At 41.6% G+C, this 18,770-nt stretch overlaps 1 protein-coding gene and 1 long non-coding RNA gene across 36 annotated transcripts in view; one reads left to right on the top strand and one right to left on the bottom strand.

Moving 5' to 3' along the window:
- Positions 1-18,770, bottom strand: part of LOC129189671 (protocadherin alpha-C2-like) — a 174,846-nt gene that overhangs the window by 14,556 nt on the left and 141,520 nt on the right. For 34 of the 35 annotated variants that reach the window (XM_054791615.1, XM_054791619.1, XM_054791617.1 and 31 more), the window contains one exon: positions 1,019-1,083. In XM_054791615.1, the coding sequence (XP_054647590.1) occupies positions 1,019-1,083 (65 nt within the window). Of the gene's footprint in view, positions 1-1,018; positions 1,084-3,675; positions 8,172-18,770 lie in introns of those variants that run through there. The other variant, XM_054791594.1, reaches the window with a different exon arrangement.
- Positions 15,135-18,647, top strand: LOC129189706 (uncharacterized). Its single transcript, XR_008572847.1, has 4 exons — positions 15,135-15,369; positions 15,452-15,507; positions 15,577-15,625; positions 17,891-18,647. It is a non-coding gene; the product is annotated as an uncharacterized LOC129189706 (long non-coding RNA).

Here is an 18,770-nt window from a genome sequence, read left to right as displayed (position 1 = left end):
GGTCACACAACATAAATATTAGCACCACGCACTATGCGCACCCATGTCTTTTGGACCTAAGCAGTTTGTTGGTGTAATTTATGCAAATTGAGCCTGAATTAGGTTGGGTCCATCTGGTCAGACAGCAGGTTCATGAGCCCCAGTGTCTTATGGATAAGGTGATCATCGTCCATTCAGTTCATCCATGTCCCATATGACATCTTTAAAGCTGAGTACCTGCCCTTCATGGAATACTGCTTACTCCTCCTGACTCCTTCTCTCTCTCCTCCATCTCTTTATACGTAGATATACAGGATAGCTCTGCCTATTTGCAGTTACGCATTCACTCCGCTGAATATTCATAGATTTCTTTTCACCGCTTTAAATTCTATATAGTTTTTTTTATGATGACTTAAATACAACATGGTTTGATGGCCACTGTCTGCAAGGGAAAAGAAAGTGCTGCAGCTATGAATCCAGCAAAGGAGGCTTTCTCACAATTCACTCAATATTTTCAAGCATGGGAAGATGCTTTGCACTGTGTAACTGCACGTACTGTGCAATAGTAAAACAAAGTACAACAGTCTTATACTGTATGCCTGTAATTGTTTCTTAATGTGTAAAACTGAATTTAAAATGCATTTAATAACTGTGAGAGGCCTGTTAGCAAAAGCCTTTTTAGGGCTTTTTATGGATGCGTCCATTATTTTTCACCATTCTCTTGGAGTTTTGGAATGTAAGTCTTGCAAATAGTGGGGCTCTACTTTATGATGACTTAAATCTAAAACTTACAGATGCAATATGTAGGCGAGCTGCTGGAAATATATTTGTTTTATAGTGCTTGAACCAATGTTGGTTTTCCTGTTGCGTTATATTGTTAATGACACTGTTTATTTGATTGTTCGATAAAACAATGATGTTCCAATAACAACATAAGCACAAAAGACGTTTGAATTACATTGAATCTTTCACAAAAAATGTCAAAAGCATGATTTATGGGTATGGCATGAAGAAAGAACACAAATGGTTGGCTGCTTACCTCTGCATTACACCACCTGCTCTCAGGGAGGCTGAATATCGCCAGTCTGAATTTGGTGCCTTGGGCTGCAAAGAGAGAAAGTGAGAGGAATTGAGCCTTAAGAAATCTAAAACGGCCTCATTAATAAGTCATGGTAAGTCAAAACCACTGGTGTTCTCCTGCTGTATGGGAGAGAAACGAGTGGTGAGCTTCAGAAGCTGTGTTCCATTTCTTCTTCCATTTCCCTCTTTATTCATGTCCTCTTAAATGTGATAAAATCAGATAAACACATCAGAAAAGTGTTTACTTTCACTCCATCTCTACAGCACATATTCCGTCATTATTCTACAGAATGCACTGCTGTAAATGTTTCTACTGCATTTTTACTTATTTTATTTACGCAATTTGGTGCAACCTCCCCTGCGCAGCTCTTTTCTCTCAATCCTCAAGGCCAGAGATTTCACAGGAACACAGTAAGCCAGAGTCAGTCTGACACATCCGGTCTACATTTAACCCTCCAGCCTCCACACCCTCATCTCTTCACCCCTGTGAAGGTCACAGCTGTAAGATGGTGGACACACATGCAATCACTCTACAATGGGCCTCACACGTAACACACACGACTAGCAGTTAAATACAGGTGTTACCTTGGAGTAGCATCCTTGTATGAATTAGTACTATTACCAATACATACAAATTAAACATCAAACCAACATAGTTGTCATAACTGTGGTTCAAAAAGGGCTGATTTCATTTCCTTCCAATATGACAGATGTACACTTGCTGTGGAGGCTGTGTTGACCTTCATGAGTCTGTAGTGGTCATTCATCAACCTTAAAATCTAATATTCTGGTCCTAATGAGAGAAGCCAGGTATTAATCCTGTGAAGTATTACAAAGTACTGCAGTATTTTAGCTGAGACGGTCACTCAAATTGCAATCAGTGGCTAGATTGATATTTACCTTGATGATTGAAATGGGAAAAAATGCAGCATTAAACACCTGAGACTACACATAAGGCGACATACAATGTGAGGCCAGATTGTCCACAAATAGGAAAGCTTGACTAAACGTTTGTCCTATTGCGGCATGGACATAGCCGAGGGCAGGCTGGTCTGCCTAGCTGTGTAGTGTGTGCTGGAGTAAATGAGAACACGCACACACTCACACAAACACACACCAGATACAAGCGTCTGGAATCAAAACACGTCTGCAGTGTGTTGTCCTCCCCAGAGAAGACTTTTACTGTATGTGAATATCACCAAGGGATGACAACTACAAAAGGGAATCAAAAAAGCTCCATGCAGTGTTAGTGTATAAACCAGAGAAGAATACTGATTCTTCCTCAACTGCTCAGCTTTTTTCTATCCTTTCCTCATGTCTTCCCTCTCCCGGTGAATGAATACTTGTAGCATGGATACAAGGCTCGCACCTCCGCTATCAACACGGCGTCCAATCACATAGCATCCCCCGCCCCGGCCACCCGGAGCCAGCCAATCCACTTTCAGCACCTATTGCTATCAGCTCATAACAGACTGAGAAGAAACATGACTGGCATTTAATGAGGAATGAGTGATAACCTTTATCTATTGCATTGTTGCTTTGTCTTTTGTCTTCTCCACATACAAAACAAAAGGGTGAATGTCTCAACCAAATACTCGTTTTAACCTCGGGAAAAAAGCCTACCAATTAAAAAAACACTATTTACATTCAGGGAGAACAAAGCAATGCAAAAACTGCATTTCTACCTTCCTCATAAGTCAAACTAATCATTCGTTCATCTTTTAGGTTTGTGACCGCAAGAGGATATTTTTATGCAGTGTGCTTCTGGGTAGGAAAAGACTAATATTGCGCAGACATTAAAAATGACCACTGAATGCCCTCCGGAGTAACTCATTGGTCACACAGCCCAGAGCAGTCAAAGATTGTGGGTGTGAGGTCAGTGGTGAACAAGCTCAATATTCTGGCTGAGGAAAGAATAGATAATGGAGGAAGTGATTGCAGATAGAAAGTAAAGAATACTTAATCTAAAATATTTCTGCACACAGACACTTTACCACCCTGATATACCATTAATGACTCCTTCATAGATATAAACATGTGCAAATCAGAGACACCAAGTGCAAACTCATCCAGCAGAAATTAAAGATATACACCACGCTGAGAAGATGTCCACACTTGATACATGCAATACATGCTTCTAACATGGATAGCAACCAAATATAGTAAACAATTTGTTGGTACCTAATAAGTGTAGACCTTTCCCAACATGCATTAGTTTCACACCAACAGCTGAGTTGCACCACCATTTTAAAGCTCATGCAGAGGTAGATAAGGCTGCTGCATGCGGACCACTCATGATACTTCAAATGCAGCTACTGCCATCCTGTGGAGTTACAAACCACTATATTCGGTTGCCTACAGCCAAAGCTTTTCCTACTGATGTTTTTTGACCGAGTGAATTAGACACCTCGGTTGTTATTTGCTTTGTAGACCACACCCACGGCAACTATATGAGACTCAGCAGTTAACTGAATAGACCTTAAATGGAGAATTTACGGTGTCTGTAAAACCACAGGGTGCTCAAATGTCTGCAGCTGTATTAGCAAACTTCAGCCTTAAGGCAAACTGTGAATCAGGTTTCTTTGGCTTGTTCTGAGAAAAAAAAAAACACATCACCTGAATGGCAGTCGCATCTGGCATACTGAGACGGCGCACCAATATCTGGCTGTGTCCACTGTGGCTGGTGACATAGCCTGAGCCCCAAGTGCCACTGTGTGGTCGGCCCGTGTTGTAGAACATAAACGTGTCACTTCCCGAAGTCGCCGTCAGGCATGTTTTATAACAGTACGTTTTGGTCACAGACCCATTACCCCGCACTTCTATGTAATGCGGTTCTACTTTAAGGTCGCGGCGCAGGGCCACATTAGTGTTTGGTTGACCTCCACCTGCGGGTCGCCCTCCACCGCCACTCCCACCTGATGCACTGGCACTCTCAGGTACGCTCTTATTCGATACACAACTTGGGCAGCAGGACCCGGGCTGGGTGCAGTAGGCATGACAACGCACAATGGCCAGCACAAAGACAGTAACCAAGAACACAAAAGTGGTGGCACAAAGGGCGATGATGAGGTAGAGAGTGACACGGGAAAACATCAAGGGGCTGTCGGGCCTGATGATGCGCTTCGGGTCAGGGGTCAACTTAGGCAGGAGCTCCATCACGTGCACATGGACAGTTGCAGTAGAAGAGAGAGGTGGCAGGCCATTATCTCGCACAAGAACAGTCAGAGCAAAGGAGGTGGAGTTGTCCTCGATGACACGCCTTGTGGTGCGGATCTCGCCTGTGTGCTCGTGGACCTTAAAGAGGTCAAGCTCCTTGTTTGTGGGCTGCATGGTGTACAGTAGCCAAGCGTTCTGCCCCGCGTCCCCATCCCAAGCCACCACCTTTGTTACCAACACTCCCGCCTCAGCGTTTTTCAGCAGTGTCTCTGTGGTGTGATTCCCATTAGAAAGCGGGTACACAATCCTTGGCACATGGTCATTCTGATCCATAATGTAAACATACACTGTGGCTATGCGGCTTAATGTCGGCACGCCATTGTCCTGTGCTTTAATCTGAAAGTGAAACTCTCTCAGCTTCTCAAAGTCAAATGTTCTCAGAGCATAGGCCTCACCTGTGTCAGGTTTGACGCTGACGTAGCTGGCCACAGGAATACCGTGATTGTTGTCGTTGAGGACAGTGTATTTAATGCGTGCGTTTTCGCCAGAATCGGCATCCGTGGCCTTAACAACACACAGTGGCAAACCAGGCGCATTGTTCTCTGTGATGTAAACAGTATATGATGTCTGTTCAAATCGAGGGGGGTTATCATTCACATCTGCAACGTCAATTTTAAAGGTCATTTGAGATGACAGTGATGGCGTGCCTCCATCGATGGCATTGAGGGTGACGTTGTAGGATGAGATGGTTTCCCTGTCCAGGAACGCAGAGGTGACAACTGTGTAGTGGTTGCGGAAGGACTTAATTTTAAAAGGTGAGTGAGGCATGATGTCCAAGTTGACTTGCTTGTTGGGTCCAGAATCTCGATCGTTCACACTGATCAGAGCAACAACGGTGCCTGCGCGGGCATCCTCACGTACAGGACTGGAGAGGGATGACAGTATAATCTCTGGGGTGTTGTCGTTCACATCTAAAACTTCAACCACTACTTTACAGTGCACTGCCACAGCGGCAGGCCCCTTGTCCATCGCCTGGATGTACATTTCATATGAGTTTGTCTCCTCATAGTCTATATTGTTTTTAACTGTTATTTTCCCTGTGTTTGTGTCCATGGAAAATATCTGTCTGACTCTTTCTGGAGTGTAACTGCTGAATGAGTAAAAAACATCCCCATTGGAGCCCTCATCAAGGTCGGTTGCGTTTAATTGAATCACAAGGGTGTCCTTTGGAGAGTTTTCATACACTTTCACTTTATACACCGAGCTGTCAAAGGCAGGCACATTGTCGTTTGCATCCACAACGTGTACATTGATTTTGGCCGTGCCGCTTCTCTGTGGGGTGCCTCCATCCACTGCTGTCAGGATGAGCTGATGAGATGGTGTCTGTTCACGGTCAAAGGGATTTTTGAGAATGAGCTCAATGTGTTTGTTTTTAGAGAAAGGCTTTACAGAGTCCAGAGTTAGATGTTGGTTTGGGCTGAGGTGATACTGCTTCACAGAGTTGGAGCCGTCATCTGGATCCTGGGCTGCTTCTATGTGGAACTTTGACCCAGTGAGAGCAGATTCAGACACTTCTAGAAGATACTCCTCATGGGGGAACCAGGGTGGGTTATCATTCACGTCTAGAATGTCTACTTCCACATTGTGCACCTCTAGAGGGTGGTCCAGAAGCACCTCCAGGTTGCGTGAACAGGTGTCACTCACTTCACACAAGCTCTCACGGTCGATACGGTCACTCACCACCAGCTTCCCGCTTTTGTGATTGACGGTGAAATACCTCCGTTCGCTTTCAGGCGTCACCCGGATACGGCGGGTGATAAGTTTCCTCAGGTCCAGACCCAAATCACGGGCGATGTCACCTACCAATGCGCCGTTCTCCAGCTCCTCCGGAATGGAGTAGCGAATCTGTCCACTTGTAAAGCCACCGTATATGAGAATAACTAAACATAAGCAGTAAAGCGTCGCCGTTGCCATCGCAGGTAGGCAGGATTTGGAAGGGGGATGGCTTTAGTTTGACGCGCCTCTTCTTCCGCCGCGCTCACTGAGAAGAAAAAAATAGTCCGAGCATGGCTACATGCAGTACGCCCACTGCCACCTTGCTTGTCCCCGTTTCCTTGTATTTTCTCCTTCCATGTTTGTGTTGATTTGGCTGAAAATGTTTGCCCTCCCAGCAAGCCTGATGTCTTTCCTCCTCTCTCTCCTCCCTGTGCTGTGCTGTGTGGGCAAAGGAGGGAAAGGAGGGGGCTCGCTCAAATGATGCTGCCTGCACTTCAGCTCCGATAAAATTATCTAATACAGAAAACAGAGAACCTACTTGTCGAAAGAGTTCGTATTTTATCAACATATGTATCGCTCAAGGTCGTCATGCCGCAGCAAAGTCCCAACTTCGGGTGTTTGTGGGGAAATTAATTCGACACAATCGTTTCCCTCTCCTTTTTTTATCATCGCCACCGCCCTTTTCAATGCGCGCCGGGAAAGCTGATTTATGAGCCCGTCAGGCGTCTAAACTTATGCAAACAAGCAATTACATATAAGAGCACTCAATGTAGACTGTGTTTAAAATAAAGCCAGCGAAACAGATAAACACATATAAAGTCCTTGTGATTTTGACTCAGGCAAAGCATGTACACAAATAACTAAAGGCTGAAACAAACTGAACCCCATCGTCATACTAATAATTCGCCTCTTAACTTCTCAGTCGCCAACAGAGACAGCCGACAATGCTTCATACGTATACTGCGTTTGATGTCTGGGCTCTTTGGTTTCTGTTAACAGTTAAAGCATCTGATGTCACGGTGAAGCTATCACTGATGACACAGTGATAAGTGCTACTGTTAATCCACATGTCCACCATTGTCTAATAGACTGTTATACTGCATTTTAAAGTGACATAAAGATATAGGCAACTGTTAACTACAGCGTCCATTAATAATATAAGACTACTATACAGCACCCCACTTCACTTCATACTTCCATGCAGGATTTAAAGGGGCTCATACATTCACAAGTTAATCTCTTCATTAAAAATATTTTGAAAATGTTCCAACTAATGTATTTATTTTTAATTTTTAAATGTTTTGAAGCAGCTACTTTGTTACATAACATGTGGTGAGTCCATTGTATTAAGTGTAGTAACATGATGCATGTTTTGATTATTTCTTATTTTGTTTGTAGTCAACTTTTTTCCTCACTTTTCAATGTTTGCTTCTGCATTTGTTTTTGAGCGGTTTGCAAATACTCATTGGCTGTAGATGGAACATTTCAATAGCTAGTAAATATGATATTGATATTGCTAAGATGTTTTTGTGACTAAGCCTTTTATAAACACAATGTATTAGACTTATGAACACTACATTAGACTATGTGTTATCACTTTCAGCCCAATGCAGCCACTTGTTTTTATTTTAAAATGGTCAAGTCGAGTATGAAATGCTATGCTATGTATATATTTTCATTTCACAAACAGGGGAAGATTAAGGTGTGGAGCCACTTCACAAAAGACTCAACAGGCATTAGCTGTAACATCTGCAGTGCACAAGTTAGCCAGAGCTTCAACACTAGCAAAGCAAAAAACACCTGTGGCAACACCTTTAACGTAAATCACAAAGAGGCATTTGATGATGCACAGGCTACAATGGCACCGCCGAAAGCACCAAAACCACAGCCAACACAGTGCATGATTGCTCAAGCGTTTGATGTTCACAGTTTGTCTTTTCTTATTTATCAGTGCATGTGTTTACAGTTTGACTTTTCTTATTTATCAGTGTGTTTACTAAGTTTTAAATATATGAGTTTGTGGTCTTATTTAGTGCAATTTTGATATTTAATTGAAGCGTTATTTATATGCATGCAGTTATCATGTTCTTCCTCATTTCTTTGACAAAATGCCTGAATAAATTACTCTAAAATGTACTTTGGGCATGTAATTATGTGTATTAATGTTTCAAAAAATGACAGTCAATTAAAAAAAAATACAAATACATTTGCTTGGTTTGACTTAAATAAAAAATATCAATAAATGATGGCATAAATATAAATGTATATATAAATATAAATATAAATGTACATATATAAAAATGTAAAAAATACTACAAATAAATACAACTAAATATGACTTAGATAAAAATGCGTCACGACTTAATGAATGTTGCAAAATGTTCTACAATGAATGTTCTACACTCATGCACAATAATAAACATTGCTAACACAATATACTTCTTTGACAGTGTTGATTAAAACTGAACGTACAAACCTCCTGTACTGCAGCTCATTGGATTGTGCAGGTGTACCGAATGAAGAGTAGTCATCACATTTGTCACTGTTCACCTTCTAAAGTGAACAAATGAGGTCCAGTTCCAGTTAAAAACAGCAACAAAACCACCTAAAGGCAATGGATAACCAGCACTGGAAATCTCTATGTAAAAGTGTTATGCTGTGAACACGAGCCCCGTCTTAGCGGTCAGATCCCAAGGCATCCACATGGTGCACATCTTTCTCCTTTTGCCTATAGTACCACTTTCTACCATACGCATGCAGACTGCCCACAGTGATGATAGCACCCATTATCGACGGAGATGTGGAGAAGACAGTGACTCACTCGGAAGTTGCTAGTGGACGAGTGTATGGACGGACGGGCTCCAAGCCAGTATGAAGGAGGAGGGGGAGGAAGAGGTGGCAAAATATGATGCTGCAGAAGTGCAATGAAGTGTTTCGAGAAAGAATGCACATAACATTCAAAGTATAAACTAGCTAAGAACAACTGTGTGATATTATACATCTGTAATGGTACAACAATCAAGTGGGACTATTGTATACAAAATAACAAATATAAATGACTCCATCTCTCTACCACAGCACTAAAAAAAGTCACTGACTTTATCTGCATTACTATGCCACTGTGCATTGGCGATCCAAGGGCTGCGTTCAAACAAGTCTCGGATGGCTCTGCATGTTTTGCTCAGTCACGCCATCAGTGACATTTAGCAAATTTTCCCAGTGGGTCGTGTGGAACTGCTTGTTTGGCACTGACACATGCACAAAACAGAAAAATGTTTATCACACACAGGAGGAAGGATTTACATAAAACCTTTGTACCTTTCTGCCCATCTCCTCGCCTATTTTACTGTGTACTGTGTTCCAGCATCATCATGCATGTACATAATTATTACATCTGCCCCAGAGTTAATTGAATGCCACAGAGCTACATTTTGTTTTACACCTGGGTGATGCACATCAAGTCATCAAAATTTGTTTCTCCGACTGACAGATGCCTGATATGCATCAACAACCATGGAGCTGAACAGGCTAATTGGTATTCCTTTACTTATCTCATCTGCCAGTACTCTGAATCACTTCTAAAAATCCTACACCCCTTCACCATTCAATCAGACAATCTCACTTTCACCTCTATGGACTCTCACACTGCTCTTCATGTCTTTGACATGTTAGCTAAAGGTAGAACGTAGGGCTCAAATTCGGATGATAAAATAAGGGATTATCTTTCACTTTGTCATAAAACGAACATCCATAATCCGCCCATTTCATTAATGATGCAAAAAGGCCCATGTATTAAGGACGTTTTCATTCCCCAAGATCCAACATCATTAATACTGCAAGCGACCATTATAAAGACCATTCATATCACCTCCTTTGGCATATGGAGTTCCCTAATTTTCAGTGAGCTACAGAAACAGGTCACTTGGCTGTTATGATGCATAACTGTGCTCCCTTGATAATAAAAGTACAGTTGAACCTCAGTTAACATACGGCCCAGTTATCATATATTTCAATTTTCGGCAAAAATTAAAAAAAAATTAGCCTCAGTTTGTACACTCTTGGTTGTCGTACAATATGGCGCGCGTAACAAATTGTTGTATTTCACCCTTAGGTACATGTAATGTACAGTATTGTGCTCAATACAGTGTATAGTTAAAGCGGTGGCCGTCTGTCGTGTCCCTGCATATCTCCTGTAACCTGTGCATGACAGCTGTGCAGTGTTGTGTGCAAAGCACATGTGAAGAATAAGTGATGATGTCAATGTAAACTCAAGCAAGCCGAGTAGCTTTGTCCATTGTCTTCCACCATGGTGATAGCTATAGCTAATAGTTGTTTGTTTATTCAGCCATCTTGGATTGCACGCCTAAGACCAAACGCCTCGATATAGCTGACACTTTACTATGGCATCCTGTAAGGCACATTCAACCTCACACAAAAATGTTTCCAAATAAAAGGACCATCAGAGTTGGTGACTCACTGTCTGTGTATTTTTTTTTTTTTTATAGAGCCTAAGCCGCTATGGGCAATAGAAATTTTCGAGTAACTGCAATTTGACGTAGACAGTGGATAACACTATTTAATTCAACAAAGAAATCTTGGCAAAGTACAAAGATAATGTCCCCACAATGCCGCATCAACAATGAGTTACATCCTGACCACGACAGAAGAAATCAAGGGAGCTAATGTTGTGAAAGGAGGAAAGGTGTTAACAAACCAGAGATCACAAACCATGGAAAATGTTGAGAAGTTGTTGTTGGTGTGGATCTCCTCATGTCTCCTCTCCCTACCTCCCTCCACTCATCGCCGTGTTCACCAACAGTCTTAAATAAAAGGTAAACGTGATGTTTATTTATCCACTTCATTTGTCGTTTACATGCATTCATTTTCTGCCTGTAAACCTGTAATTATTCTTTATAAAGTTTGTTTTGTGCTAATATTTGTGGGTGTCTACAATGGATTAATTGGATTTCTTATAGAAATAATTTATTCGTTTGCGTACATTCCCGTTTTGTTGGACCTTCTGGAATTAATTCATGATGTTAACCGAGCTTCCACTGATACAGAATTGTATCACAAACTGTCTATAGTGCTGCTTCTGGCCCTTCTTTTGAGGTATCCATTGTTGAGGCATTGAAGCATCCATACAGTGACAGAGAAGGAGAGGCAGCTTGGGAAGGGGCGCAAAGGTGCAGGACACAGTGAAATTGGTCCCTCTATTGGAATAAATTGGTAGTACAAGAAATGGACACGTGATCACCGCCCCACTCCCCAGCCACTGAGCTTTTTCATTAAGCCAAAGCTCTCTAATGCATAATCCCTGCTATGACTTGGAGGGAGGGAGAGAGAGGGAGAGCACATACAGTACATCAAGGGCAATCATTTGCATTGCGACTTAAAATTGTCAATGCAGGCTATAAGGCAAATGAGAATATGGAGCATACAGATGCCACAATGCCAAATCCATCTGGTCTCATTATTGGTGCCAATATTTGATGTTCTCCTGTCACAAGTGACACATCATAGCCAAATTACACATATGTAAAAACAATGACCATGCAGGAATAATTCCAAAGTAATTCAAAGAAGTAGCGTGCATGTTAAATCATTTTGTCCCAGATACAACTTTAACATTTACAAATCTCAGTCCCATGTTAACCCTAATCCCTTTACACAGGTGGACACAGAGCGTTTCTCAGGCTGTGTTTATTTGTGCTCATCCCTTGTGAACCTTGTTTTCAGAAATAAAGGGCAGAGAGAGTGAGAACTAAAAGCAGCACAAATCCCTCCTTCTGGGGTTAAACAGTGTCTTCCCGTTTCAGCCTTTGCATAAATCAAAGTGATGCTGAACAAAGCTATCAGTATATGCAGGCAGTCAGGCAGGCTTTGGACACTTCACTCTTTGGACGCCTTGGCTCTTTATCCTCGCCATATGGGGAACGAGGATGGAAGCCGAGGTTGTGAGCATGACAAAGCTAATCTAATGACAAAAACAACACCCCGATGCCACTCCGAAGAGGGAAGGGAGGAATTCATGGTGAATGGGCTGGAAGAAATGGAAGAGAAAGGGTGATACATTTTCTCCTTTAGCTGTGACCAATTGTAAAATGTTACCACTCAGCTACAGGGCATCTATGTGGTGTTTATGTCCGTATCATCCTCAAGAGCATCAGTTTTCTTCATATCTCTGGCTCAAGCTGCTACATTTGTTTCCCCCTCTAAAATCCATGTGTCCTTTCTTTCTTTTTACACATCTCTCTCTCCATTGTTCTTGTAAATTGTTATTATAAAGACACTGCTTCCTCCCTTATTTTTAATTCCGGCTCATATTTACTGCACATGCTCTGATGGAAGGCTGAGTGGGGGCCCAGTGATGCAGGCAGCTCCTAGGAAACAGACGAGTACATGGTTTCATTAAAGGCTGAGAACAGTCTCCATGGTAACCACAGACAGCAGCGCCTGCCTGACTTGCACAAAGGACACGCCCTTGTGTGGAAGTGCTCTACATAAGGGGTGACAGACAAAGATGTATGTGTGATGTTTGATTTAGGTAAGACAACACCCTCAAACCCACACACAATAAATCAAATATTCCGCACTACGCTTTTTGTCCCCTTTAAAAAGGACTGTGTAAGTCGATTTACAGTATGATACAATCAATGAACTGTGAACCACTTTGCTGTGAGCTTCATGCAAGATAATGTACTGAAGAATCAATAATTTAATGCATTTTGCAGCACTGAGGGAGCTAGAAAGCTTTCCTATGACATCACATTTGTATAGCTGCTGGCATCCAACTGAATATGTATATATTGTTCCATACAACACTACTATAGGGACAATGCATGGAAACAAATACACAATGTACTGTTAAATGCACAGATAAAGCCTCATCATCATCCTCCTCCTCAGTCACACAGGTCATGGCTGCCCCTCCCAGTCTACTATGATTGACATTAGGTGTTGTCCACCACGCCCAGTTAGCCTAGCCGCAGAGCAAAAGGCTGAGCTGAGAGGAGCTGATTGCGTGGTCGGTGCTGAAGCTGCAGTAGCAGGAGCAGCAGCAGGGAGCGGAAAATTACCTGCCCCTCCCCCCCAGCCTTTCCCACTCACATTAGAGGGAGAGAGCTGCAGCATACAGAAGACACACTGAAGTACTTTATGCAGGGAGAGGGCTTCAGGCATTGTTTCAGGAAGCACAAGATGGGGAAGATGTATTGGAAGAGAAAAAAAGGACGCAACAGCCCACTGCAGGCTCACAGAGCAAGCAGCCATCTTTAAATCACAAGATGACCCACTTGTAAACACGTAGCCACACACACACACATTGCTTTCACTGCGTGTGAGCACACAAAGCCTCTGTCAAATCTCCTTCACACTGAAGCAAGTCACAGTCACATCGGACCATGCTTGTTTGTGCTGGACCACTCCCTGAAATGAGGTCATGTCGTCTGAGTGACTCACAGCATCACATATCACAGAAGATGAGATGAACCTACTGCACTGGCATTGTTCTACATGTTCAAAGCATTAAATTAAAGATAAATAAATGAATATAAAACATACATACGGTACAAAACAATGCATCTTGTGCATGCTTTGCTTGAGTTCGCCACAACAGCATGTTCAGTGTACACATTAGGAATGCTAATGAAAATATACTCGATCATGTTTGCAACGCTTTGGGGTTGATAGCACACATGTCTGCAGAAATGGACATTAATTCCCTGTTAGTTCTCTCAGCTGCTCCCCTCCTCAGCAATCGGTGGTGAAGGAGAGGGGGATGGGAATGAGCAGCGTACTTTAGGAGAAGGAGGAAGAGAGAGAAGCTTGGTTTTGAATGCCAATAAAAACTGGATGTTGAGCAACAGGAAACATGGTACTGGCAAGAGTAAGGAATTAATGGTCAAACTGGATTAAAAGCAGGACTAGAGGATTTGATTGCATGACATAATTTTGGTGGCACATACTATTCAATAAACATGTTTGTGCAGGGAATAGCAAGCCACTGTGAGACTATGACTGCCTGTAATCACTGAGCAAATCAGTGATGTGAGGAAATGCTATATGCACATTGTTTCGTTGTAGTTGTGCCTAACTAAAATGTACAAATTACTTTGAACATGTAAATGATTCAAATGCTGCCTGATTTGCACACCGCTTTGGAGTTATTGTCTAGCTTTTGCTAAAGTATGAAGATTGCAGACGCACTTTTCCTGTATATTGTATTTCAAGTGACAAAACTTTGGAGAAAAGCCATTGCTAGCCATCACTGTCTTCTTTAGTTAAAGTCTCAAAATGCAACAGCTATCACTCTTTTATAGTCTATGTAATTAATTTCACAGTTAAACTGTATTTGATAATCTAACAGCTCAATGTAAATTTATACTACATTGCAATATATGAAAATGTGAATCGAGCGCCACAGAAAACATCTAAGCCTCAAAGTAAATCAAAACAATGTCATCATCACATTTATGTAATGTACACTTGCAAAAAAGTAAAATGTTCGAAATATATGAACAGCCACACTTCAGATTTGTGTTCCAGCACCATGCCAAAATCAATCAAGTTAACACACCATAATGCAGTAAAGACACAAGTGGGCTGCTGTACTGGTCATTAAAAATTTCAAACCAAACCACATTAAAATCACTCCTGGTCACACCATTAGGTACACCTACACAATCTAATGATATCCAAAACTAAAATGTATGAAAAATTGTGTCCCTTTACAAAAATAATAATGCTCACTTTGTTTGTAACATATGCATGTGTGTGCTTGGTGCATGTATGCAGACTTGCACAGGACCCTACTGAATGACGTTTCGAGTACTTTGGCACTCACATGTAGCTTGATAAGGAAAGAAGACCTCGAAGTCTTTGCATGCAATGGTATTTACACAAATACCAGAGTGTAACAGCACAGTGTTTTAAGAGAAAAGTAACAGAACTGAAATTTACTCACAATAATCAAAACAATCCATTTGGGTTAGCTACAGCGTGTGACTGTACAGTCTTGCAGCCAACGTCATGAGAGGAAATGCAGTGACACGTTCGGCCACACGCGGCAGTAATGAGCCCACATAGTATGGCTACTGATGTATTTAAATCGAAGAAAATGTACCATCTCTGTTTGTCTGTTTGAGGTAAATGCCGCTGCCGCCTAAGGCACTTTATTTGTTATGAACAAATACTTCGACACATTTAACAGTTATACCTAGCGTATATTGTTCACATTTCGCCTCCAGTGAGGTTGTCTTCAGCATTTCACTTTAAATTAGCTGAATCCGTGAGCTCAGTTTGACACGTAATGAGAACGAACGCTCGTTGAATTCCCGCGCATTTTGTGGAGCCAAATATGTCGTCACTTCAATTAATGTGAGTCGGGAGGACAGAGTTCAGTATATCTACACTGAAAAAGATCTTGCAATAACTCAAGATAAAGGTGCTCTTTTTCCAGGGAGCCAAGACGTGTAACAGTCAAGCAACGTGACTTGGTGGATAAACACTCAACGGGTTCGTGCTTCTAAGTATGTAAGTATGTATACAAGTATAATGCATTAACCATAAATATGCTATTTTCAGGGAGCCATGAGGAGTGACGTCAAATGAGCATCTAGGGAATGCTGGACAGGTTTGTAATGCAATATGACTGAATGTATACATTGAATTGTATTGCTATTACCTGCTAGTAGAAATCGTAATTTGAGCCAAAAGACCTAGCCCTGTCTGACAAAATTCAATGTAATTACTGTGACAATGTAATGTAATGTGACAAATTGTAATGTAGCGCTGTAGCTAGCGTGTGCAGAGCTGCTTCTGAAAGTTACTAAATATCACCATGGTGAAAATAAAGTACATTTCTTACTGGAGGAAAAACGGCCGGTGTTGCCCAAGTACTCTTGGTAGTACCGGATCTCGCTAGTATTGAAGATAAACTTACATAAATGTAGGTGTAAATTAATGTAAACTTACCCGATAGGTAACTCTGGCGCCAATGAGTTCCCGTGCCGCTGCTTTTTCCTGTATGTCTTTATATTCTTTTTTAGAAATGTCATATCGCTCCGGGAAATCTGACATGACAATTATTATTTTTTCCTCCATGTTTACCTGCAAGAACGCGTTGATTAGCATCGTGTCCGCTCATTGGTCAATCAATGAAACTCACGCTGATTGGTCCTCGCCTGGGCGACAACGATGAAAAGTTGAACATTTTTCAACTTTCTGGTATCGCATTGCAAGCTAACGCGTGCACGATGACGTACACAAGCACAAAATTTAACTGAATTTGAATTTTGCTTGTCGCTTGACTGGACGGTGACAAAAACAGCTTTTGGTGAGCTGGAGTCAAGGCCTGTGATAGTGCTAAGGAGAATTCAGTGCCTGGAGATCCTCTTCTGTTGTTGGAGTTTCCTGTTTTTGAACACTTTGTAAAGGAATAAATACAAGTGGATAAGCTGAAAGCAGCGTGCTGGCATTGTCACTATAAATTGAGAACAGGGCTACAAGCTGAAACTATTAATGCTGCACTTCAGCCAATAAGGAACTTTCATTTACGAAAAATAAGATAATAATTCACACTATTCATACTGTTACTGTTGTACTTGCGCTTTCATTAAAATAATTGCTGTAAACCAGTGCAGCTTTGGGGCATTTTTAACACACAATTTGTTTTTATTGAGCCGCCGCATGTTCTAAAAATAAAATGTTATTGAGTTATGTTAAAGAGACGGTATGTTGCAGGTTCCTTCACCTGCATTGGGAGAGTTCTTTGTTTTTTTTGTTTTTTTCCTGAGGAGGCTGGGTGGCTATTTTCTCATCAATGTAACATTACTGACACCTTGTGACCAGTGTAGAATACATATCACATTATGAATGCATCTTCTGAATGCTATATTATTTGTTCTTAAGTTCATTTAGCCAGTTTATGCTTGAAAATGCTTAATTTAGGCCAAGAATATGTAAAATCTGCTTAAATATGCATGTTTTTTGACTAACAATAGGCTGTAGTCACCTACGAAACAGCGATAATTCATTAATTTATTTTGAAAAACCGTGATAAGAGTGATGCCGTGAAATTTGAACTGTGAAGTGGCGAGGGGCGACTGTATTTCGAACATGCATACAAGTTTACACTGGAGTACAGGCGTCTATTGTGCTTAATTCCAGACCCGACTGCGATAAGTGAATATATGCAAAGTATGACTCAAAATGAATACATGGAATATTTTCATATTTACAGCATAGAAAACCTGTTTATTACTTTCTAATTACGATTTGTACCATTATTAGATCCCTATAGACATGAAATAACACCCCTATATTCACCTTTACAGTCCTATTATTCTTTCTTTAACCACATTGTTCAACTGTAATGCACAGGCTACGGGACACAAGAGATAGCTGCCGCTTTAAACATAGCATGCTACCGAGCTAACTAGTTGGTCTCAAATAAAGTTAAGGTTTCAAACAGAGTGGGGAAGAAGGACAATATAATAAGCCAAAAACATACCACTTCCACATGAAATTGGAGAACTTCTTTTCAATATGTCATGTCGGACATGCCATGACTGACTCCATGCAGTGTGAAGGTGAATATTACTGATGCCTAGTGACCAGAATACTAAATAATTTGTCTTTCAATATTTTTTTACCAATAATAATCCATAGTCAACCACAAAACAGAGATCAATTATTAATTTGAAAAACCGCGCTAGAGTGATGTTCGAACGGTGATGTCGCGATGGACAACTGTACATCTCATATTTACAGTTTTACAATTCAACATGTCCAAAAAGGAGTAGGAAGAAGGAGTGCTTATTTAATTATACTCTCCATATCACAGCAGTTGCTAATGAATTTGTTCACTTTCTGTGTTCAATGTATACGACGCACAAAGGGCCAGGAGGATCAGGCCCCCGGGTGAAACCCCAGGACAGAGCTAAAGCGCCTGACAGAGCCTGACCACCCTCACCAACTCCCTCCCGAATGCACACGTCCAAAGACCCAACACCCCAGCACCCCCCGCACTTCCCACTGGCCTCCAACAAGGAGCCTAAAGGCAAAACCCACAAGTGTGTGAGCCATGAGCAAACCAACTAATCTGATGGTTCAATTACAACTGGCATTCAAACAGTCCTTGTCGTCATGCCAACCACATCTCAACACCACGAGAGCAAAATGACTCCCAACCATTTACTATCAGGACCTCACCATTGCGAGGCTCCAAACAGGATGCTTCCAAAGGGAAGTGGCCACAGCGTGCTACTAGCACACTGTTGGGGTCCCCACCGCCCAGAAACCCCCGACAGAGAATAGCAAGCCGCACAAAAAGCATTTAGACACCGAACAGCTGGACACGGACATCCAGAAGGCCAAGCCAAGCCCACAGGGGCCACAGCGCATACACCCTCCATCCTGAAGTTTCACCCAAAAGCCCAACATCCCCAACTCTCCTGTGATGAGTGGCACTTATGTGAGCATAATTATTAAATAAAAATGTCGAATAGCAAAGCTGCCTAGTTGGTTGGTTGGTACTACTATGCTGCTATTGTGAATACAATTTTAACACTTCTGCTCCAGGATACTGCAATTTACAAATAAAACCAGCAACTGCTATCATCACAACTTCTATTTAAGGTTGTTTATTAAATGTGTGCGAAGGTACCTGGTGTGCTCTTTTTTAACTAATTTTTGAAATAATTGTCATGTACTGTTAAAACTTTTTTTTAAGATTTGTACACACATTGTGCTCTCTTACACAGTTGTACTTCAAGTAC

Source organism: Dunckerocampus dactyliophorus, chromosome 11, assembly GCF_027744805.1.
Source record: "Dunckerocampus dactyliophorus isolate RoL2022-P2 chromosome 11, RoL_Ddac_1.1, whole genome shotgun sequence".
Classification (NCBI taxonomy): domain Eukaryota; kingdom Metazoa; phylum Chordata; class Actinopteri; order Syngnathiformes; family Syngnathidae; genus Dunckerocampus; species Dunckerocampus dactyliophorus.
Note: the sequence above shows the minus strand (reverse complement) of the source record. Positions and strands in the feature narration are given on the sequence as shown.